The sequence below is a fragment of the Carcharodon carcharias genome, chromosome 8 (genome assembly GCF_017639515.1).
Source record: "Carcharodon carcharias isolate sCarCar2 chromosome 8, sCarCar2.pri, whole genome shotgun sequence".
Taxonomy (NCBI): Eukaryota; Metazoa; Chordata; class Chondrichthyes; order Lamniformes; family Lamnidae; genus Carcharodon; species Carcharodon carcharias.
In genome coordinates, this window is record NC_054474.1 from 9,822,599 (window position 1) to 9,848,293 (window position 25,695).

General features: G+C 43.5%; 1 protein-coding gene across 15 annotated transcripts in view; it reads right to left on the reverse strand.

Moving 5' to 3' along the window:
• The window catches only part of LOC121280949 (protocadherin beta-15-like), a 202,989-nt gene that overhangs the window by 67,302 nt on the left and 109,992 nt on the right, over positions 1 to 25,695 (reverse strand). The window contains exons 1-2 of one of the 15 annotated variants that reach the window (XM_041193444.1): positions 21,968 to 22,088; positions 19,387 to 21,315 (exon numbers count right to left, since the gene is read on the reverse strand). The exons of 9 other annotated variants lie outside the window; for them this stretch is intronic. In XM_041193444.1, the coding sequence (XP_041049378.1) occupies positions 19,387 to 21,240 (1,854 nt within the window). In that variant the 5' untranslated portion in view covers positions 21,241 to 21,315; positions 21,968 to 22,088. Of the gene's footprint in view, positions 1 to 416; positions 3,118 to 4,062; positions 6,560 to 8,162; positions 10,710 to 15,008; positions 17,497 to 19,386; positions 21,946 to 21,967; positions 22,089 to 25,695 lie in introns of those variants that run through there. 5 more of the 15 variants (XM_041193428.1, XM_041193433.1, XM_041193436.1 and 2 more) reach the window with 5 other exon arrangements.

Sequence of the window (25,695 nt, forward strand, 5' to 3'; positions counted from 1 at the left end):
CATTCCTCCTTATCTCGGTCCAAAATGACTGACCCGTCATCCTGAGACTGTGACCATTAATCTTGCATTTCCAGCCTTGGCAAACAGCCTGACAGCATCTCAAACATGTTTTTTTGTCTATAATAATGGATTCTGCATTGTGTATGAAAGCATTTTAAAAATACCTTCATGCTGGATAACAATTGTAATTATAAATATAATGGATTAATTATCAAGGAAATGGTAAGACGCCTCTAGCGTTGAGCCTGGTCAGAGATAATGATGTAGAATTTAAAAAGCGAGGAATATTAATAGCCTAGGCAGCATCTCTCCCATCTCTTCATCTGCACCTGTAGAAATCCTTAGGGTGATATGAGTACATCAGAATCAAACACATTTCGTGTTCTCCCGTCCCACCCTTCAGTGGGGTGTCTCACCTCACTACTAGCAGTGTTTCTAGAATGGCCAGAATTCAACACCGGTGGGTTCTCTTCCTTCCCAGTAGGGCCGCTATGGGTGTTCTTCTTGCCGGCGTATGAACTATCCATGTTGCGAAACATGAAGTCTCTCTTGACTGTATCCGAGGATGAACACGTGTCGTAGCGGAAGCTCTGGGAAAGCGGATCGCCCCCAAACACTTCCACGTAGTTTGGAGGAATCTGAAGGCTCCTCCCGGCCTTCTGAGTTCTTGCCTCAAAGCAGCAACTGGTGCCCTGGCAAGAGATACAGCTATCAACGCCAGGTCTGTTTCGGTGAACCTTAACAGCGAGGATAATTAAAATAACCAGAAAAATGACGGAAAGTAAGCCGAGAGATATGACTAAATAAAAGTTTGTACCCGAAGCAAAAACATGTCCTTCAGATAAACTGTCCACCTCGGATAACATTTCTGTTTTACTTTGTTCCACTGATATAATGATGGTCATTGTAGCTGAAAGTGATGGCGACCCGTTGTCCTTTACTACAATGACCAACCTTTGCTTACTGAGATCTTTGTCCAGAATACCACGAATTGTCCATATTTCCCCCGAGTCCGATGAAATAGTAAAAAGTCCAGGATCAATAGCCTGAAAGATCTGGTAAGAGAGGCGACCGTTCTGGCCAGAGTCTGCGTCGGTTGCGGATACTTTAGCAACCAGGTAACCTGGCTCTGCGAGTCTCGATACAGTTTCTATCACCGCAGAGCCATACTCTGGAGATGGGTGTGTGATAACCGGGGCATTGTCATTTTGGTCAAGGATAATAATGTCCACTGAGGCGTTGCTGGTCAGTGGTACTGCCCCAGAGTCCTCTGCTCGGACCTGGATCTGAAAGCTTTTAACTTGTTCATAGTCAAACGTTCTCTGAGAATAGATAACACCAGTTTCTGAATTAATGTGCACATACGCGGAAATCGGCAGGTCCTGATCCCCAGTTTCCAGGATGGAGTAGGACAGGCGAGAGTTCTGGTTTAAATCTGGATCAAAAGCTGTCACTGAGAAGATGGAAGAGCCAATAAGGTTATTCTCCATTACGTGGGCTGTGTAAGCAGGCTGCGTAAAGCGGGGCGCGTTGTCATTTACATCAGAAAGTTCCACCCGGATGGATTTCTTGGTTGTGAGGGGAGGGATTCCTCTATCGCTACATAGGATTGCAATGTCGTACTTTGAGGTATTTTCGCGATCGAGTGGCTGCTGAGTGAGCAGCCTGTAATAATTCTTCAAAGAAGAATCTAGTTTGAAAGGAGGGCCATTTACAATTTGGCATTGGACCTGCCCATTATCACCCGAGTCTCTGTCCTCCACATTAAACAGAGCCACCACGGTCCCAGGCGGAGACCCTTCGCTAACAGGACTGAACATCGAAGTCAAAGTCACCTCAGGTGCGTTATCATTGACATCGGTAATGTTCACCAGCACATCACAGTACACAGGACTTGCGTGAGCACCCTTGTCCATCGCCTGCACGTTAATCTCAAAAACCCCATTTTCTTCATAGTTCAAGTTACCTTTGATTCTAATTTCCCCAGTTCTGGAATCCACGTTAAACAGTTCACGGACTCTGGCGGAGGCGTGACTGCTGAAAGAATATACAATCTCTCCGTTGGGACCGTCGTCTAAGTCAGTAGCGTTTAATTTGATTACCAGAGTTCCTTTGGGTGCATTTTCCGGTAGTCTCACCCGGTATACTGACTGTGGGAACACGGGCGCGTTGTCGTTAGCATCCTGGACGGTAATAATTATCTGGGCAGTTCCAGATTTTTCAGGGATACCCCCATCCTTGGCAATTAGCACTAACCTATGTGTCCTTTGTTTTTCTCTGTCCAGCGGCCTTTGCAACACTAACACTGGCAACTTGCCATCTCCACTGCGCGACTGTATGTCTATTGTGAAATATTCGTTAGCCACTAGCTGGTAGGTTTGTAAGGAGTTGATGCCAACGTCCGGATCCTGAGCCGACTCGAGGGCAAAACGCGCTCCTTGCACGGCCACCTCTGAGATTTCCAAACGGAATTGGCTTTTGGGGAAACTGGGAGCGTTGTCATTTACATCCAGAATCTCCACTTGAAAATGATACACGTTCAAGGGATTTTCGATCACAGCCTCGAAGGACAATGTACAAACGGGGCTCGGCCCACAGAGCTGTTCCCTGTCAATTTTTTCTTTCACGACCAATATCCCACTGTCCAAATTTACATCCAGATACTGCTTCCTGGGACCAGACACAATCCGAAAACTGCGAGCCGAGAGCTCTTTCGCGTCCAAACCCAAATCGTCTGCGATATTCCCAACAAAGGCGCCCAGTTGCAGTTCTTCAGGAATCGAGTAACGAATTTGTCCCGAAACCAGAATCGAGGACAACACACAGCATAAAAGTGACCATTTTAACAGCCAACATATTTCAGAAAGTCCCATTTCCCGCACAAAGCATTCCAATTACTTCAGCGCGAGACGCCATTCAATCACATCTTGGAATAAGATTCAATATAAACCATTTTCAACGATAAAAGGGGGCGATATTTCATAAAGGTACCTGTATTTCTTTCAAATATCACTGAGATTTCGTTCTGTTCTGCAGATTTTTTTTAAAAATTACCAATATATGCGAACACAAAACCCAGTGAAGCGCCGCGCAGCTCGCTATGCCGGTTTTACACTGTATCTGATCGTACGTAATGGTGGATGGGGAGGGAAGAGGGCAGTCAAGATCTCCAGACACATTACAGCTTCTCATTGGTGAGCTGGGATTCAACCAATCCCCATACAGAACATTTCTTAAAGCTGCAATGCCTCTGTGAGTCGCTGTGTGATATTTACATTTAGTATTGTGCAATCTAAATTTCTCCCATCTTTTTCTGAATGATTTTGGCGATTTTTCCAAACTTTAGTGGGTTTTCTAAGAATTGCTTCATCGGATCTCACTTAAAAACCTGACCCTGTGTTATCTCTTTCCTAATGAGGCATTATGAGACTAGACTGAAGTCCAAGAAAATCTTCTCTCAGGCCCCTTTCAACACAAATTGCCAGGATCACACTTTGTTCACCAGTAACATTTAAACCCCACTGAGTCCACTTAATTATATATTCAGTTGATTTGAATACTTCCCTGAGAGAAGTATGCGATGCTTTAATTCTCCATAAAATGGTACATGTAAATGTAAAACTATAACTCATGCCAACCATATGGAGTACGCCCATCAGAGCATTGATAACTAATTTCTTTTAACTTCACAGACCCAGGTGGAATTCTAGAGTGAGCCATCTTTCGTTAATTTCTTTTTCTAAAGTTTAGATGACAGCATGTTACAAATGGCGCACCGGGTTTGTGGATTGTGCTTTATCCACACTTACACAATTGTAACTTTCTCTAACTGGCACAATCAGCATGATGGTAAAGCCATATGAACGCACCGAAGGACAGCTTATTGAATAGCACAGGAGCTGGTCCAGGATTAGTGACTGGGCATTCAGATAGCAAAACAGATTGAAAGGATTCCCTCTTGGGTATAATCCAATCTCCAGGATCGATATGTTTTCAGTGGATATTTGTACTTCCAAATCAAACCCATGAGGTGTTCTCTTCGCCCTCGAATAAGATCCTCACCTCATTATTCACAGAGTTCCTGCACTGCGCAGTGTTTGGTGCCCCAGGGGTATCTCCATTCCCCAAAATACCACTTGGGATGTCCTTCTTCCGTGAAGACATACTGCATCTGTTGGAAGGCGTGAAATCTCTCTTTGTGGAGTGTGAAGTTGAGCATGTATCGTAACGGAAACTCTGAGAAAGTGGATCACCTCCAAACACTTCAACATAGTTCGGTGGTATCTGAAGACTTCTGCCGCCCCTTTGAATTCCATGTCGGGAATTTCTTGCAAAACAGCCACACGTGTCCAGAGAAGAGGTGTTGTGGACCTTGATAGCGAGGGTAATCAAAATCACCAGAAAAATGGTCGAGATGATGCCTAAAATAATGACCAGGTAAAAACTGGTATCAGAAACGAACCCAGGATCTTCAGTGGCCACATTGGAGAGCATTTGTACATCGGTTCCCGTCACAGACAAGATGAATGTCATGGTGGCTGTAAGCGGAGGTAATCCATTGTCTTTAACTCCAATTACCAACCTTTGCTTAGTAGCATCATTATTCATTATGTTGCGGATAGTCCAAATTTCCCCTGTGTCTGGTGCAATAGTAAAAAGGCCAGCATCAGTAGCTTGGAGAATCTGGTAAGTAAGGCGGGCATTCTGACCTGTGTCACCATCAGTAGCAGAAACTTTAGCAACCAGGTAGCCTGGTTCTGCGAACCGGGACACCGTCTCTAATACCGTGGAGCCGAACTCGGGTAATGGGTGCACAATCACGGGGGCGTGGTCATTCTGGTCAAGGATAATTATATCCACTGAAGTGTTGCCAGAAAGTGGCGGGGCTCCAGAGTCCCGTGCTTGAACTTGGATTCGAAAGTTTTTGAGATGCTCGTAGTCGAAAGTTCTCTGAGAATAGATTACACCGCTGACCGAGTTAACAGAGACGTAAGTAGAGGCTGGCTTGCCCTGAATCAGAGTCTCCGAGATAAAGTAGGACAGGCGAGCGTTCTGATTTAAATCTGGATCGAAAGCACTCACTGAGAATATGGACACACCAATAGCATTGTTCTCCATCACCTGAGCTGTATATAAAGGCTGAGGAAACTGGGGTGGATTGTCATTTGTATCAGAAACCTCCACCAGGATGGTTTTGTTGGAGATGAGTGTGGGGATTCCCGCATCCCTGCACACGATAGTTACACTGTAGTTTGACACATGCTCCCGATCCAGTGCTTCCCTGGTAACTAATCTGTAGTAGTTGTTTAAGGACGAATCCAGTTTAAAGGGAAGGCCATTTGGGGCTTGACATTGTACGTGTCCGTTTTCTCCCGAGTCTCTGTCTGTTGAACTGATCAGAGCCACCACCGTTCCAGGGAGAGAGTCTTCACTGACAGGACTGAACAAAGACGTTAGAGTCATCTCAGGTGCGTTGTCATTCACATCAACGACGTCAAGCACCACGTGACAGTACACAGGGGTTGCGTGAGGTCCCTTGTCCTTTGCTTGTACATTAATCTCAAAAATACTGTTTACTTCATAGTCTAAATTCTTCTTAATCTTGATTTCACCAGTTTTTGGATCCAGGCCAAAAAGTTCACGGACTCTATTCGAAGTGTGACTGCTAAATGAATAAACTACCTGCCCATTGAGACCCGCATCCAAATCAGAGGCGTCTAGTTTGATCACCAATGTTCCTTTAGGTACATTCTCCAGCAAACTGACCCTGTAGACTGACTGGGGGAAAACAGGTGCGTTGTCGTTGGCATCTTCCACTGCGATCATTATTTCAGCAGTGCCTGACCTCTCAGGAACCCCTCCGTCCTTCGCAATTAACACTAACCTGTGTGTATTTTCCTTTTCCCTGTCCAGGGGTCTTTCCAAGACTAAAACCGGTAACTTTCCGTCCCCACCGCGCGTCTCGACATCCAGGCTGAAATAGTCGTTGGCTACCAGCTGGTAGCTCTGTACGGAATTGGTTCCAACGTCCGGGTCGTGCGCGCACTCCAGGGCAAAGCGCGTTCCCGGGGCAGCCACCTCTGAGATTTCCAGACGGAACTGGCTCTCTGGGAAAGTCGGAGCGTTGTCATTTACATCCAGAATCTCCACTTGAAAATGGTACACATTCAGGGGATTTTCAATCACGGCTTCCAAGGACAATGTGCACGTGTGGCTCTGCCCACAGAGCTGCTCTCTGTCCATTTTTTCCTTCACAAGCAAAATCCCATTGTCTAAATTTACGTCCATATACTGCTTACTGGGACCGGGCACAATCTGAAAGCCGCGAGCTGAGAGCTCCTTTTTATCCAAATCCAAATCCTCTGCGATATTCCCGACAAAGGCGCTCACATTCAGTTCCTCAGCAATTGAATAACGTATCTGTCCAGAAACTACTTCCCAGGACGAGATAGTACAATATAGAAGTTGCCATTTCAATAGCCAATATATTTTATAATATTCCATTTCCAGCACAAAGCATTTCAAGTGATTGAGCACAACGCGGCTCCGTTGAATAATTCCTCGCAAAAGAGTGAATTACGTTTCCATTTTGGCGAAACAACTGGTTTGCATGAACACACGTACATTTAAAAAAATAGATCGGCGAAATTATTTCTGACAAACCTTCTTATTCCTTCTAAAATCACCAGTGGATGAATGTAGAAAACGTAATGTAACGAGAGGCAGCTCTATCCAACGTTACACACTATCAGGTCGTATATAATGGCGGAAGAGGAGGGTAGGGCAGTAAGGATCTCCAGTCACGGTACAGCTTTTCATTGGCCAAAAGGGCTGACTTGCATTCAGCCAATCACCACACTAAGCATTTCTTAAAGCTGGACTGTCTTTCAAAACCTTTGCGCAATATTTACATTAATTGTTGTGCAATGTAAAATCTAACTAGCCGTTTCCTTCACCATTTTGGAGCTGTTTTCATTCAATAACATTAATAATTATATTTTGTATAGATTTGACACTTAATTGACAGGATATCAGAACCTGATCAAACAATACACTTCACTGAATGCTTCATTGATGAGCCAAACGTTTGATTCACCACAGTGCTCAGGGTGTGGAATTCATTTCTCCATTAAACATATCTAATTCACCTGGACGTATTGTGGCTATCTGGTGACGAAAATGTTATCGAGAAAAAGTTAGGAGGTGTGAATTTTAATAAACTATTGGCAAAAAACACAATACAGTTCCACCTGGACCCTCCTCCCGAACCCCCACATTGAGTTGAAATTGGGTGGTTGCAACAGTAACACTGCCCCATATTATAGGCCTTGGTTTCAGAACAGAAACATGTAAACAAATAATGAAATACCTATGATGGACCGTTAAACATAATTACTGAGCCAATGACAATCGTTCATATTTAGCCCCATAAGTTAGTCTTATAAGTGGGATGAAGGGAAGAAATGTTGAGCAGGTTGGGCCTAACCACATTGGAATTAGAATTAGAACTCATTAGAAGAATGAGTGGTGAACTGATTGAAACATATAAGATTCTGAGTAGGGACTTGACAGGGTAGATGCTGAGAGGATGTTCCCATTCGTGGGAGAATCTAGAACTAGGGAGCAGAGTTTAAAGATTAGGGGTCTCCTATTTAAGGTGGAGAAGAATTTCTTCTCTCAGTGGCTCACAAACCTTTGGAATTCTCTTCCACAGAGAGTAGTGGAGGCTGGGTCATTGAATATATTCAGATTTTTGATTGACAAGGGAGTCAAAGGACATGGGGGACAGACAAGAAAGTGGCATTAATGCCGCAATCAGATCAACCATGATTGGTGGAGCAGACTCGATGGGCCGAATGGCCTATTCCTGCTCCAATTACTTATGAGCTCACAATTAGATATCTTAGCTGCAGCAGTGAAGCACCCAATTTAGAAAATGTCTCACTGTGCGTGGTAATGGGGGTGCAGAACAGTGACAGTGACAGCCACAACAGCTGTTCACCTGTAAACGAATATTAAAGTGTCTATTTGTTACCCCACATCTGAGCCGTTGAGTAAATAGCCATAAGGAAAAGCATAAAACAGTAAAGCAAGTGTTCTAAATTCCCGATTCTGCATTTGCCCGATTAAGATCGAATTTTCTTTCCATTCAGGCGCCTCACCTCACTAAGCATAGCATTCTCCGAATTTGAGAAAGACGCTTTCCCCCCGTTTGCAATGATTTCACTCCCGGCTTTATTCTTTTCCGAACTGCACGTGTTGGGAAACTGGATCTCCCTCTTTAGCGAACGTGAGTATGTCTCATAGCGGTAGCTTTGGGATAGCGGGTCGCCCCCAAATACTTCAACATAGTTGGGGGTGATGGGGAGGTTCCGGCTGGCTTTCTCAATTCCATTCCGCGAGGGCCTTGATGCAAAACAACAGCACGTCCCCAAAACACAACTGTGCCCACCAAAAGTATTTCTGCTTTGATGAACTTTAACAGCTAGAATAATTAAAACTACCAGAAAAATGGATGAGATGATCCCTAACGATATGACTAAGTAGAGGCTTGTGTCGGAAGTGAAGTCTGGGTTTTCAGACAAGCTGCCTGGGCCGTTGAGCATTTCTGCATCCCCCTCTACCACTGACAGGATGATAGACATTGTCGCAGAAAGGGCTGGTGTTCCATTGTCATTTACAATGATGACCAACCTCTGCTTGGTTGCATCTGTCTTTGTAATACTACGGCTTGTCCATATTTCCCCCGTTTCCAGTGAAATTGTAAAGAGCCCCAAGTCAGTAGCACGGAGGATCCGGTAGGACAGGCGAGCATTTTGTCCAGAGTCCGCATCAGTGGCCGTCACCTTCGCCACCAGATACCCTGCTTCCGCGAATCGGGACACCGTCTCTGTCATTGTTGCCCCGCGCTCCGTTATTGGATGCACGATCACTGGGGCATTATCATTCTGGTCGAGTATAACGATGTCTACAGAAACGTTGCTGGCGAGTGGTGGGACTCCATGATCACGCGCCTGAACTTGAATCCGAATTATTTTTAATTGTTCATAGTCAAAAGATCTATAGGAATATAGCACGCCACTCTCTGCGTTAATATAGATGTATTTGCTTACTGATTCGCTCTGAATCCGACTCTCCGGGATAGAGTAGGAGAGACGACCGTTCTGACCTGTGTCCGGATCAAATGCTGTCACAGAGAAAATGGACGCACCGATATTGTTGTTCTCCATCATGTACGCTGTAAGGGAAGGCTGTGCAAATTGTGGTGCGTTGTCATTCTTGTCCGAAACTTCAACCAAGATGGTTTTGTTGGCGGTGAGAGGCGGGGACCCTCCATCACTGCAGGTGAGAGTAACGTCGTAGGTGGCGATGTACTCTCGGTCCAGCAGGCCCTGCGTGAGCAATCTTAAATGCTTCTTCGAGGACGAATCCAGCGCGAAAGGAAGATTGTTTCCTATTAGACATCGCAACTGCCCATTTTCACCGGAATCTCTGTCTGACGCGCTGATCAGAGCTACTACAGTCCCAGGCAGAGAGTCTTCAGGAACTGGGCTGAATAAAGAAGTCAGTGTCACTTCAGGCGCGTTATCATTTACGTCAATAATATTCAATACAACGTTACAGTACGCCGGAGTCGCGTGTGCGCCCTTGTCCTTTGCTTGCACAATAATCTCAAAAACACTAATATCCTCATAGTCCAAATTCATTTTAGTTCTTATTTCGCCAGTTTTGGAATCCAAACCAAACAGCTCACGGACCCTGGCAGTTGTATGGCTGCTGAAAGAGTACACAATCTCCCCATTAGAGCCATCATCCAAATCAGTAGCATTTACCTGGAGTACTAGGGCCCCTTTGGTCACATTCTCTGATATGTTGATTCTGTAAACCGGCTGAGGGAAAAGCGGCGCGTTATCATTGGCATCTTCAACCATAATGTTGATCTGGGCAGTGCCAGATCTTTCGGGTACCCCTCCGTCTTTGGCTAATAGCAGTAAGCTGTGGGTCGACTGCTTCTCTCTGTCCAGGAACTTTTCCAGCACCAGCACGGGTAACTTTCCATCCCCAATACCCGCCTCAATATTCAGCAAGAAGTATTCATTTGCAACTAGCTGGTAGGTTTGTACGGAATTGGTTCCAACATCCGGATCGTGCGCGCACTCGAGGGCGAAACGCGTTCCTGGCGCAGCAACCTCGGAGATTTCGAGGCGGATCTGGCTCTTTGGAAAACTGGGAGCGTTGTCATTTATATCCAGAATCTCCACTTCGATTTGGTGCAGATTCAGAGGATTCTCAAGCACGGCCTCCAAAGACAAAAAGCAAGTGAGGCTAGGGCCACAGAGTTGTTCCCTGTCAATTTTTTCCTTTAGAAACAGAATCCCATTGTCTAAATTGACTTCCAAATGCCGCTTTCTTGGACCTGATACAAGTCGAAAATTCCGAGCCGAAAGCTGCTTCACATCCAGTCCCAAATCGTCTGCAATATTCCCAATAAACGTACCCAGTTGCAATTCTTCAGGAATCGAATAACGAATTTCTCCTGCAACTAGATCCCAGGAGATAAACATGCAAGATAGCAGTTTCCATTTTAAAAAACAAAATGCGTTATAACATCTCATCGCCAGTGTTAAACATTCCAATTGCTTCAGCACTGCTCCGTGGCGTTCGGCTTCTCCTTAAATTAAAATTATGAATGTCTACTGTCTTTGCCTAAAAAGGCTGCAACGCATAAAAATACCTTCATTTTAAAGGAATCGTCGAAATGGTTTCAGAAAGATTTTCATTTTGTTGATAAAACCCATCCGAGAAAATTGCCGGAACCCTCCGTAGCTTGCTTTCCAATCTCACATTGTTTCGGGTCGTATGTGATGGTGGATGGGAAGGGAAACGGCAGTCGGGATCACCAGGCCCTTACTAGCTTCTGATTGGCGGACTCTTATTCAGCCAATCAGAACACTTTTCAGTTCTTAAAGCTAGAATGTCCTGCCAAAGCGTTATTAATTCTTTCTTTTTGGTTGCACAACTAAAAATATTAACACACCTTTTTAATACTTTGAATTTTTTCCCTCTTTCTGAAAAAATATTTTACGGCCATAGATACAATGGAAAATTCATCCTGCTTAGAGACCACTGAGGGCACTTAGCCAAATCCTAAACTGTCTGATATTATTGTCCTTTCATTGGCTTTATCTAGTCTTTTAAAATAATTTTATCATACGAGATCCTGAAGAGAAAGGACACATCACTGAGTTAGCACTAACTTTTTGTAAACTTCGAAGCAAGGATCCGAGTCCTCTCTACATTATTAACATGTCTGCTAACTTTTTGGGAACAACATCCAAAAAATTTAAGCAGAGAGAACTCAGTTCTGAATAGGTGCCCTAATGGAGCTAGGGTACTGGGCAGGGAAGATCTTAGGATTGTACCATGCAGAAGAATGTTATTTGATCCCTCGTACCTGTACTGCCTATTTGCAAGAGCAATCCTATTAGTACCACCCCCTTGCTTTTTCCCAACAGCTTTGCAAATAATTAATTTCAACTATATATCCAACACCCCTTTGAAAGCCACAAGTGGTCACTACCCTTTCAGACGTTATATTCAAGATTTAACAACTTGCTGTGTAAAAAGAAAATCTCCTCACCTCCCCTCAGGTTCTTTTGTTTTATGTGTTGTACATACTGTGAGAGTATTTGATGCTTTATGCTATTTTAAGACTACTTCTTTTAAATAAACTGAAATTTTACTGTAAGGTAACTTCATGTGACAAGACCACTTCAGCTAATTCTCTTCTCGCCCTAATAGGACATGATCAAATGTGTTGCACTTTCAGAGTTCCCACTTCCACTTCACATAAGTACCAGCTTCTTTCTTTCATTATATTTCATGATTGTTCACCTAACCTGGGAGTATTTAATGCTTTACTGCACAGGTAGCTGTATTATACCTAACCTGGGAGTATTTAATGCTTTACTGCACAGGTAGCTGTATTACACCGAACCTAGAAGTATTTAATGCTTTACTGCACAGGTAGCTGTATTACACCTAAGGTGAGAGTATTTGATGCTACAATGGATTGTTTACATGGAATGTCAATTCGATCCCGAGTATTAAAGCCTCTCAGAGGAATGTACGAAATTTTGGGAGCAATACATTGCTGCTCAGAACAATAGCATTGTTTATCTGCATATAACATAACTTCCTGCCACCTTTCCACCTTCTCTTTCATACTCTTTTCTTCCTGCACTGAATTGAGTTGATTCATGTCCATCTCCACAGTACATACACAACTCTACCGTTTGTCTGACTTTCTTACTTACTTCTAAAAACACCTATCTTTAAAATAAGTGGTCCTGTCTTTTGAAACAATTACTATAATTAACAATTTACCTAATGATACCTGTCAGTTTCCTTCACTACCTGTTAGGTCACCTCAAATTCTTATTAATTTTACAGTAGCGTGCTTAAATTTAATTGCTTTTCCTTATAAAACTCCAGATGCCCACAATCTTTTGATGTCTCTGCATTGTTCCAAAGGTAATAGTATAAATTGAATTTTAGAAAACGTCTGGCCAACTCCATTTGCATGATAATGCAAATTATTTCAATTTCTGCCACATTTCTCTGAATGTACAACCCAATACGCTTTTCCTTGCATAAAGCGTTGCACTGAGATATATTTTTCAGTTTCTACTTTTTCATTTATTGTTCATTTATTAACATTGAACTGGACTTGATACCCATAGCCGTAGTTATCAGGGAGATATTTCAATCCTTCTGAACAGGGCTGCAATGTTGTTTGTTATTTGCCCTGCGGGCTATCTATGCATCACATTATTGTTTGTGCGCACATGCATAGCTCTTTCTATTAGTGTGCTTTTGATGTCAGCACACTTTCACCAAAGCAAATGCAGTCCAATCAAAACGAAATAACACTCCTCAATGTAGCACGTTATCAACCTATTAGTGACACAACATCCATCAACTATAGATCAGCAACACACATGACATCAAATCCAAGTCTGACCATTAAGTAGCCTCTGGTTGGACATTTTCCTCTTATTTGATTGCACCTTTATCGTATATGAACAATAAATTGATACGATATACAATGGGCCATGACATTGAACATAGGAACACAGGAAATAGGAGCAGGAGGAGGCTATTCAGCCTTTTGAGCCTGCTTTGCTATTCAACTGACCTTCTCAATGCTATTTCCCCACGCTGTCTCCATATCCCTTGATGCCTTTACTAAATAGAAATCTATTGATCTCTGTCTTGAACATAATCAGTGACTAAGCCTCCATAAACCTCTGGGGTACAGAATTCCAAAGAGTCGCTACCATTTGAGTCCTAAATAGCCTACCCCTTATTCTGAGACTCTGTCCCCTGGTGCTAGGCCCCCCAGCCAAAGGAAGTATCCTTCAATCATCTACCTTGTCATGCCCTTTAAGGATGTTTTATGTTTCAATGGGACCACTTCTCATTTTTCTAAACTTCAGAGAATGCAGGCCCAGTCTCCTCAAAGGGCGATTCCATCATCCCAGGAATCACTGTTGTGAACCTTCATTAAACCCATCTGCTCCCTCTTTTTTTATTCATTCACGGGATGTGGGCTTCGCTGGCTCGGCCAGCATTTATTGCTCATCCCTAATTCCCCTTCAGAAGGTGGTGGTGTTGTTGCCTTCTTGAACTGCTGCAGTCCATGTGGTGTAGGTGCACCCATGGAGGTGTTAGGAAAGGAGTTCCAGGAGTTTGACCCAGTGACAGTCAAGGAACGGTGATACATTTCCAAGACAAGATGGTGATTGACTTGGAGGGGAGCTTCCAGGTAGTGGTGTTCCCATCTATCTGCTGCCCTTGTACTTCTAGATGATAGTGGTCATGGGTTTGGAAGGTACTGCCGAAGGAGCCTTGGTGAACTTCTGCAATGCACCTTGTAGATGGTACACACTAATGCTACCGTGCATCAGTGGTGGAGGGAGTGAATGTTTCTGGATGTGGTGCCAATCAAATGGACTGCTTTGTCTTGGATAACGTCAAGCTCCTTGAGAGTTGTTGGAGCTGAACTCATCCAGGCAACGGGGGTGTATTCTGTCACACTCCTGACTTGTGCCTTGTAGATGGTGGACAGGCTTTGGGGAGTCAGGAGGTGGGTTACTCGTCACACGATTTCTAGCCTTTCACCTGCTCTTGTAGCCACAGTAATTATATGGCTAATCCAGTTCAGCTTCTGGTCAATGGTAGCCCTCGGGATGTTGGTAGTGGGGAATTCAATGATGGTAATGCCATTGAACATCAAGGGGCGATGGTTGGATTCTTTCTTGTTGAGGATGGTCATTGCCTGACACTTGTGTGGCACGAATATTACTTGCCACTTGTCAACCCAAGCCTGGATATTGGTCAGGTCTTGCTGCATTTGGACATGGACTGCTTCAGTATCTGATGAGTCGCAAATGGTGCTGAACATTGTGCAATCATCTTAGATGGGTGTAAAAATTACGTGGCATTTGCAATGAAGAGCAGGAGAGATTTTCCAATGTCTTGGTCAATATTTAACTCCCAACCAAAATAGTTTATCTGCTCATTTACCCAATTAACGGGAGTTAAAATGGTGGGGTCAATTACGCCAAGAGCCACAATTATTTCACCTTGCTGTATTGGGGAAGCATTCTCATGGATACCACGCAGAGTTGTCGTTTGCTTAGCGCAGCGTGAGCAGAAAGGGCAAAACGAGACTTAACAAGTTTATCTATTGAAACTCAACGCTATCAAAGAAACATTTCGACGAACTTTACAATGGATGTTTATGGATTCAGATATAACTAATAAAGTTATAATACAAAAGTAAAATACTGCGGATGCTGGAAATATGAAATAAAAACAGAAAATACTGGAAATACTTAGCAGATCTAGCAGCATCTGTGGAGAGAGAAACGGAGTTAATGTTTGTCCAGTATGACTTCTTGAGAACTGCTGTAACCCCGGAAGTGACATTACAACTAGCTCACCTCACTAATGTTCCTACAGTTGGTGGAATGTGATGCTGGTGGTTTTTTTTTATCCCACATAGTTTCATTGCCGGTATTATTCTTGCCGATAGAAGAACTACACCTGTCGGAGTACAATAACTCTCCTTTGGTAGGATCTGAAATCGAGCAGGTCCCGTAGCGGAAACTTTGGGAAAGTGGATCGCCTCCAAATACCTCGACGTAGTTCGGGGGTATCTGGATATTTCGACTGGCTTTCTGAATCCCATTGCTCGTTCTAAAGCAACAACACATATCCAGAGCACAGCTATAGCCGCCAAAACCGTTCCTGGTTTTATGTACTGTAATTGCAAGAGCAATTAAAACGACTAGAAAAATGGACGAGATTATCCCTAAAAATATAACTATGTAAAAACTTGCATCATTAGTCAAGCCAGGATTTTCCGATAAATTGCTCATATCAGAGAGCATTTCTGTATCTCCCTCCACCACTGACAAGATGAGTGTCATTGTAGCAGAGAGCATTGGTGTCCCATTGTCGTTTACCGCGACAACCAGCCTTTGCTTATTTGCATCTCTACTCGCGAAGCCACGGATTGTCCAGATTTCTCCTGTATCAGGTGAGATGGTGAAAAGTCCTGGGTCAGTAAACTGGAGAATCTGGTAAAAAAGTCGAGCATTCTGGCCCGAGTCAGCGTCAGTGGCGGTGACCTTAGTGACCAGGTAGCCTGGCTCTGTGAACCTTGACACTGTCTCCAATGCTGTTGAACCGTACTCCATGTGAGGATGGACGATCACCGGGGCATTATCATTCTGATCAAGGATAATTACATTCACCGAAGTATTGCACATGAGAGGGCGGGGCCCAGAATCCCGTGCCTGCACGTGGACCTGAAAATTTTTCAGTTGTTCGTGATCAAACGTTCTCTGAGAAAATATCACCCCATTTTTGGAATTGATGTTGAAGTAACTGGACATCGGCTCGCTCTGAACGTGGCTCTCGAGGAGAGAGTAGAATAATCGGGCATTCTGGTTCAAATCTGGATCGAGAGCCGTCACTGCGAAGACTGAAGTACCAACCACGTTGTTTTCCATCACATAGGCAGTGTAGGAAGTCTGTGTAAAGCGTGGCGCGTTGTCATTTACGTCCGAGATTTCCACTCGAATGGTTTTCCTGGATGACAGGGGAGGAGACCCTGAATCGCTGCAGATAATGGAAAGGTCATACTTTGAAATATTTTCTCTATCCAAGAGCTGGCGGGACAGCAATGTGTAATAGTTCCTCAAAGACGAATCTAACCTGAAAGGCAGGTTATTTTCGATTTCACAGTCTACTTGCCCATTCTCTCCAGAATCTTTGTCCGATACACTGACCAGGGCAATCACAGTCCCGGGTTTGGAGTCTTCACTGATAGGACTGAACAAAGAAGTTAGTGTCACCTCAGGTGCGTTATCATTTACATCAATAATATTAACTAAAATGTGACAGTATCCAGGAATTGGATTCGGACCCTGGTCCATTGCTTCTACGTTAATCTCAAATACACTGTCTTCTTCATAATCCAAAGGTCCTTTAACTCTGATTTCACCATTTTTGGAATCCAGACTAAACAGACCACGGACCCTAGCTGAGGTATGGCTGCTGAAAGAGTACAATATCTCTCCATTGAGACCATCATCTAAATCAGTGGCATTTAGCTTGATAAGCAACGTTCCTTTAGGTGAGTTTTCTAACAGACTAATTCGGTAAACTGAATTTGGGAAAACTGGTGCGTTGTCGTTTGCATCCTGCACTGTAATTATTATTTCAGCAGTGCCCGACTTTGGGGGAATCCCGCCGTCTTTGGCAAGAAGTTCTAACCTGTGAGTCGATTGCTTTTCTCTATCCAAGGGCCGTTCCAGCACCAGTACTGGCAACTTCCCATCCCCGCCACGCGAATCAATATTTAATGTGAAATATTCGTTAGCAACCAGCTGGTAGGTTTGCAGGGAGTTGGTTCCAACGTCGGGATCGTGCGCGTACTCCAAGGCAAAGCGCGCTCCCGGTGCCGCAAGCTCAGGGATTATAAGGCGAAACTGGCTGTTTGGAAAACTGGGAGCGTTGTCGTTTACATCGGAAATCTCCACTTCGATGTGATACACGTTCAATGGGTTTTCGATCACGGCCTCCAAAGATAACATGCACACGAGGACCGCCCCACAGAGCCGTTCCCTGTCGATTTTTTCTTTCACAAATAAAATCCCATTGTCTAAATTTACCTCCAAATGCTGCTTCCGGGGACCAGGCACAACCCGAAAATTGCGAGCTGAGAGCTGTTCTGCACGTAATCCCAGGTCGTCTGCAATATTTCCGACAAAAGCGCCTGGTGGTAGCTCCTCGGGAATCGAATAGCGAATCTGTCCAGAAACTACAGTCCAGAAAAGGGACACGCAATGCACCAGTTGCCAAGTTAGCCACCAATATATTTGATAATATCCCATCGCCAGCACAAAGCATTCCAACTGCTTCAGCGCTATGCAGCGCCGTTGGATCAATCCTTAAAATTGAGGTCTTTATATATCATTTTCTTGGAGAGAAGGAGCTCCAATGTATAAAATAACTGCACGATTTGTACCTCACTCAGACTATTCCCGACAAGCATTCCTATCTTGTCTGAAAACTCTCAATAGCCGCAAAGACCTCACATATGCCACGCAGTTCGCCATTCGGTTTTACACTGAATCTGATTGTGTGTGATGGTTGGTAAGCAGGCAAGGGGGCAGTCAAGATCTCCAGTCACATCCCCGCTTCTGATTGGTTAACAGAGTGCTTTCACGTTCAACCAACCACCGTACGGACCACTTCTTAAAGCTAGAATGTCTTGACAAATCATTTTGTTTCAGTTAACATTTATTGTTGTGCAATTTAAAATATGGGTTTTTTTTTTCCTTCATAATTTTAGTTCCGTTTGGTAAAGTGCTCCTTGGGAATATTTTATAGTGACTACCCAATGAGCATTTACTTCTCGCTTAACAAAACACATTGCTTCGGACACGACTTTTTACACAAAACATTAATTTTCCGCATTTTTTTCCAATAAATACATTAATTTGAATTTAACTTCGTACATGGCAATGCATAATATTTATTACCTACTGATCCATAGCGGCCATATTTTATGACTCAACAACAGGATTGCCTGGAGAACAGAAAAGCTTGAGAAGTACGATTTCAGTCACTGCTCCGAGAGCAAGGTGGATTATGGTGTACGCGAAGGGGGTAGGGGGAGGGTGGTGGCGGGGAGAAATGGGCCAGGTTGAAGCTGTACTGTATACAGTTCGCAAGGGGCGCACTGTGAAACTGGGCGACTGTTCTCAGTATTACTCGGCACTTATGCATCAATGCATGAGTCAGGGAGCCAAGGACCACTTTTCATCCTTGCTTTGGGAAGGAATAAGATGGCAACGCAGGGAAAATAGCAGCGCATTACTGAAGACTGCCAATCGACCTGCAGCCGTTGCCAATGGTATTAAAAATGGATGGCGACCTCAATGAGGTATACACATTGGGGTCCTGTGACCTCAGTGCAATTTGCAGATGCCAGTGGACATCAATGCTCCTCTTACCCTAAATCATCCCACCCACCGCTGGTCCTACCAAGACACACTCCACCTCAATCCCACCCTGCTACATCCTCGGAATTCCTGTCTTTAAAGTTTTAAAGAAGTTGCATTTATATAGAACACTATCAAGTTACTGAAAAAGATCTTAAAGTACTGCATATGCCATTAAGCACTTTGGAGCGTTGCAACTGCTTCTACGTGGATAAAAGGGAACATTTTTATGGGGAGGAGGGACCCAGAAGTATATAGATGGTCAATAGGTTTATTATTTTTTGTAGAAATTATGGCGGAGAGAGGAATGCCAATCAGAATCCTCAGCAACGATCAGGTCTCCTTTTATTGGACCTATACCAGATGCAGCTATACGCAACGGCCTTACAAGTTTGGCTGGCACAACAATTCTGCCGCCAAGGTTACATGCAAACTCAGAGTTCCTGGCTAAAGTTGAAAGGTAAATGCTCAGAGAGTGTCGATAACGACTATGTATTTTACGCATTTAAATAAAAGCATGTGCTTTTAGAAAGTATCCATGGAATTAAGTGGACACAGAGCTTTAGTTAAACCCGGTTTGACAATGCATTGGAGTTGCATCTGATCACAAAGCAGTGGAAACACATCCCATAAGATACGGCAACAAATCATTAAAAGGGCTTTTGTCACAAATGGATATAGCACCAAAAAGTGAAAAAAAAAATGGTTTGAAGAAAATACTTTCATTCTCCCATTTCCAGGTACAGCAACCATACATCCAAATGAAATCTGCGTGGAAGCTACTCTCTTTTTCGAAGTGGCTCACCTCATTGCTCACAGTGTTGCTGCACTTTTCAGAATTCATCAACCCTGGATGCTCTTTACCAGTAGATTCATTCCGGAAATAATACTTGTCTATCGATGTCCTGCCTGTGTTGGGGGTTATGAAGCCTCTCTTTGTTGATTGCAATGTTGAACATGACTCATAGCGGAAACTCTGAGAAAGTGGGTCACCCCCGAATGCCTCAACATAGTTCGGGGGTATATGAAGGTTTCTACTGGCCTTTTGAATTCCATTCAGAGAATTTCTCGTTTCAAAGCAGCAACAAACACCCAGGGAACAGTGCTGACCACCCAAAGCATTTCTGCTTTTATGAACCTTCACAGCAAGGGGAATTAAAATCACCAGAAAAATGGTAGAAATGACTCCTAATGTTATGACCAAGGAAAGGCTCAGATCAGCAGTGAATCCTGCATCTTCAGACGATCCACTGACGCTGGAGAATGTTTCAGTGTCACCACCTACCACAGATAAGATGATGGTCACTGTGGCAGAAAGTGATGGTGTTCCATTATCTTTCACCACAATCACCAACCTTTGCTTAGAGGCATCTTTATTGGCAATACGACGGATAGTCCAAATTTCCCCAGAGTCTGGTGAAATAGTAAAAAGGTTATGCTGGGTAGCCTGGAAAATCGAATAAGAAAGGCGAGCATTCTGACCGGCGTCAGCATCAGTGGCCGATACCTTGGTAACCAAGTAGCCTGGTTCTGCAAACCTGGATATTGTCTCTACTGCTGTTGACCCATACTCAGCTAATGGGTGCACGATCACTGGAACATTGTCATTCTGATCAAAGATAATAACATTCACTGAGACATTACTGGCAAGTGGTGGGGTTCCAGAGTCCATGACCTGAGCTTGGAACTGAAAGTTTTTCAATTTCTCGTAGTCAAAAGATCTTTGAGCTAATATGTCCCCAGTCTCCGAGTTAATAGAGATGTAAGTCGATACCGAGGCGTTCTGAATTTGCGCCTCCAGGATGGAGTATTTTAACCAAGCGTTCTGACCAACATCTGGATCAGAGGCTGTAATGGAAAATATAGAAGCGCCAATAACATTGTTCTCCATGACACTTGCTGTGTACAAAGACTGTGTAAATCGTGGGGCATTATCATTTATATCTGTAACCTCCACCCGAATGGTTTTCTTGGATGTGAGAGGAGGATTTCCTGAATCTGTGCATGTGACAGTGACGTCATATTTGGAGTCATTTTCACGATCCAGTGAATGTTGAACAAGTAGTCCATAATAATTTTTCAAAGAAGAATCTAACGTAAAGGGGAGTTTATTAGATATTTGACATTGTACCTGCCCATTCGGTCCCGAATCTTTATCTGCTGCACTGAAAAGAGCGACTACAGTTCCAATTGGAGCATCCTCGGACACTGTACTGGACAAAGACGTCAATGTCACGTCAGGGGCATTATCATTCACATCAATAACATCCACCAGCACATCACAGTGCTCCGGCATTGCGTCGGAACCCATGTCCATTGCTTGTATGTTAATCTCAAAGGCCTTGTTCTCTTCATAGTCCAGATTCCCCTTTAATCTAATTTCACCAGTTTTGGAATCGACGTCAAAAAGTTCCCGAACTCTTGCAGAAGAATGGCCACTAAGCGAGTACGTTATCTCTCCATTCGGTCCATCGTCCAAGTCAGTGGCATTTAAAATGATTACCCGAATCCCTGTGGGTGCCGTTTCCAATAGGCTGACTCTGTAAATTGACTGGGGAAAAACCGGGGCGTTGTCGTTTGCATCCTTCACTATGATTGTGACCTGAACCGTGCCGGATCTCACAGGGATCCCGCCGTCCTTGGCTATTAACGTTAACATGTGGCTGGATTCTGTTTCTCTGTCCAAGGAACTCTGCAGCACCAATACTGGCAACTTCCCTTCTCCACTGCGCACCTGTATATCGAGAGTAAAATAATCGTCGGGAAGGAGCTCGTACGTTTGCAATGAGTTAGTTCCGATATCGGGATCTTGCGCGGACTCGAGGGGAAAGCGCGTCCCCGGCGTCGCAAGCTCTGAGAATTCAAGACGGATTTGTGTCTTTGGGAAACTGGGAGCATTGTCATTCACATCGAGAATCTCCACTTCAACCTGGTACAGCTTTAAGGGATTTTCAACTAAACCGTCCAAGGAAATCACACAACTCAAACTAGTCCCGCAAATCTGTTCTCTGTCAATTTTCTCCCTGACAAATAAAATGCCAGTGTCCAAATTTATGTCCACGTATTGTTTCCTGGGACCGGGTACAATCCGAAAACGGCGAGCCGAGAGCTGCTTTATATCTAAACCCAAATCATCTGCGATATTCCCAACAAAGGAGCCCACTTGCAGTTCTTCAGGAATCGAGTAACGAATCTGCCCAAACACGAGATTCCACCAGGAGAATACACAGTAAAATAATTGGCATTTCAGCAACCAATATATTTTATATCTCATTTCCAGCGAAAAACATTCCCCTTGTTTCAGAACGTGTCCGTACCATGAATTATCCTTTTTATAGTTATATCACAATATTTAAAATCCAGAACAACTGCGATGTAGTAAATACCTGAATGTTTTACGAATCTCTCGGATTATTCCATTTAAATCTTCTAGTTTTGTCTAAAATTGCCAGTTGGTTTGTGCAGAAATCCTACCGAGCTGTTCGCCATCCAATTTTACACTGCGTCTGATCGTGCGTGATGGAGGATGGGTAGTGAAGGGGGCAGTCCGGATCCCCAATCGCATCTCAGCTTCTGATTGGTGAACCAGGAGCACATTGAATTTTGGCCAATGAAATTACTGTACATTTCTTAAAGCTGGAATCCCTGAGATCAGCGCAGATTCTTTGATTTATTGTTGCACAATTAAAAGTTGAATTAAGATTTTTTTCAATGTTCTGCAATGTTTCTGTCTTTTGCCTAGAATTTCTCTACAGCCATATTACAACAAACAGCTTATGTGTCAGGTTTATAGAATATGCTCCAGAAGAAATGAATTAATAGTTAAGAACCTAAGGAGTCAGTTTAATTCATTGGTCCCCTTAATTTAATTCAATTTACAATCTAGCTGGGATAATTCCTTTGTGGTTTTCCATCCCCAGGTGGCTGTTAATTCTCACAAAGGAAAGGGTAAACTCGCTCCTCGTTCTCCTAAACAATTAAGGACTGGGCATTACTGAACTGATACATAGAAACATATTAACTAGGAGCAGGAGAAGGCCATTCGGCCCTTTGAGCTCGCTCCACCATTCAATGTGACCATGGCTGATCCTCCATCTCAGTGCCATTTTCCTGCCTTCTCTCCATACCCCTTGAAGCCCTTAATGTCCAAAAAATATCAAATTCCTTCTTGAATATACTCAGTGACCGGGCCTCCACAGCCTTCTGTGGTAGAGAATACCTCAGCTTAACCACCCTCTAAGTGAAGAATGTTTTACTCATCTCAGGCCTAAATGGCCAGCCCCCTACCCTGAGACTGTGGTCCGTGGTTCTAGACTCCCCAACCAGGGGAAACATCCTCACTGCATCCAGTCTGTCGAGCCCTGTTAGAATTTTATAAGTTTCAATCTCCTCTCACCATTCTAAACTTTAGTGAATACAGGCCCAGTCAAACCAATCTCTCCTCATACGACAGTCCTGTCATTCCTGGTATCAGCCCAGTGAACCTTCGCTGCACTCCCTCTGTGGCAAGTATATCCTTTCTTAGGTAGGGAGTCCAAAGCTGCATGCAATACTCCAGATGTGGTCTCACCAAGGCCTTGTATAACTACAGTAAAAAATCCCTAATTCTGAAATCAAATCCTCTTGCAATGAAGGCAACATATCATTTGCCTTCCTAATTTCTTGCTGCAGCTGCCTGTTTACTTTCATTGACTGGTGTACAAGGACACCCAGATCCCCCTGTACATCCACATTTCCCAATATATCACCATTTAAATAATACCCTGCCTTTCTGATTTTCACTCTGAAGCATATAACTTCACATTTATCCACGGTATACTGCATGTGCAATGTATTTGCCCACACATACAACTTGTCGAAATCGCCCTGAAGCCTCCTTGCATCCCACTTACAACTCTCAACCCCGCCCAGTTTTGTGTCGTCAGCACTCTTGGAAATAGTGCATTTGGTTTCATCATCCGAGTCATTTATATACATCATGAATAGCTGGGGCCCAAGCACTGACCCCTGTGATATACCACTAGTCACTGCCTGCCATCCAGAATAAGACCCATTTATTCCCTCTCTGTTTCCACTCTGTCAACCAATTCTCAATCCGTACCAATATAATATCCCCAATCACATGTGCTTTAACTTTGCCCACTAGCCTCTTATGTGGGACCTTATAAAAAGTCTTATTGAAATCCATATACCCCACATCCAGTGGTTCTCCCTTATCTATTCTACTAGTTACATCCTCAAAAATCCTTAGTTAAGCATGATTTTTCATTCATAAACCCATGCTGACTTTGTCTAATCCCGTTAATGCTTCCAAGTGTTCTGTTACCACGTCTTTTATAATAGGCTCTAGCATTTTCCCCACCACTGATATTAGGCTAACTGGTCTGTCATTCTCCGTTTTTCCCTCTCCCTCCTTTTTTAAATAGTGGGGTTACATTTGCCACCCTCCAATCAGTAGGAACCGCTCCAGAGTCTATAGCGTTTTGGAAGATTACCACCAATGCAACCAATATTTCCAGGGCCCCTTCCTTTAGGACCATGTGGTGCAGGTTATCAGGCCCTGGGGATTTTTCAGCCTTTAACCCCATTAATTTCTCTAGCATCTTTTTTTTTAACTAATACTGATTTTCTTCAATTCCTCCATCTCACTAGACCCTTGGTTCCCTAACATTTCTGGGAAATTATTTGTGTCCTATTTTGTGAAGACAGCACAAAATATGTGTTCAATTATTCTGCCATTTCTTTGTTCCCCATTATAATTTCCCCCGTTTCTGACTGTAAGGGGTCTACATTTGTCTTTGCTAATCTTTTTCTCTTCACATATTTATAGAAGATTTTACAGACAGCTTTTATATTCTTTGCAAGTTTACTCTCATACTTCGTTTTCCTCTTCTTGATCAATCTTTTTGTCCACTTTTGTTGAATTCTAAACTGCTCCCAATCCTCAGGGTTGCTGCTTTTTCTGACAATTTTATGCGTCTCCTCTTTGGATCTAATACTATCCCTAATTTATTTTGTAATCCATGGATGAGCCACCTTTCCTTTATATGTTTGCACCAGACAGGAATTAATTATTATTGTAATTCATGCATACGTTCCTTAATTATTAGCCATTGCCTATCCACCATCAACCCTTTTATTAAGGTTGCCCAATCCATCATTGCCAACTCATGCGTCATGCACTCATAGTTCCCTTTATTTAGATTCAATACCCTAGTTTCAGATTGTACTTCATCACGCTGCATCTTAATAGACAATTCTATCCTCTTATACTAGCTCTTCTCGAAGGAACCCCACACAACAAGATTGTTAATTAATCCTTTCTCATTGTACAATACCCAGTCCAGGATAGCCTGCTCTCTGGTTGGTTCCTCAACGTATTGGTCTAAAATGTCATCATGTACACACTCCAGGGCGTCCTCCTCCACAGTATTATTGCTAGTTTGGTTTGTCTGATCTATATGTAGATTAAAATCACCCATGATTACAGTTGCACCCTTATTATATGCATCTCTAATTTCCTGTTTAATGCCTTCCCTTACATCTCTGCTACTGTTTGGGGGCCTATAGGCAAGCCCCAGCAGCGTTTTCTGCTTCTTGGTGTTTCTTACCTCTACTCAAACAATTCCACATTATGATTTTCCGTGCCAATATCCTTCCTCACTATGGCATTGATTTCCTCCTTTACTAACAATGCTACCCACCTCCTTGCTCAATTTATCTTTCCTTCCTTAGCACTGAATACTCCTGGATGTTCAGGTTCCCATCCTTGGTCACCAGGGATGATACTTGATTCTTGATACATTTGATGCTTCCAAAATACTCCACTTCTCTTCTAGACATTCGGCTAGCCACCTTAATTGGGTGTTTTTGGATCTAAATAATCTCAGTTCTTAATTCTCAGATGCATTGTCCTGTAAAAAATGTGCATTCGAATCTCAAACTTAGCATGAATATCGAGAATTGTATATTTGCAGCATCCCCCCACCTCCCCCCCTCCCCGCCCTCCCACCGGCCCTCCCACCCCATCCCTAGTCATACACTCAAGTTAAATACTTTGTTATCTTCAATTTTATCCACGAAGGTCAATAATTTAAAGGCATGCAAAGTGTAC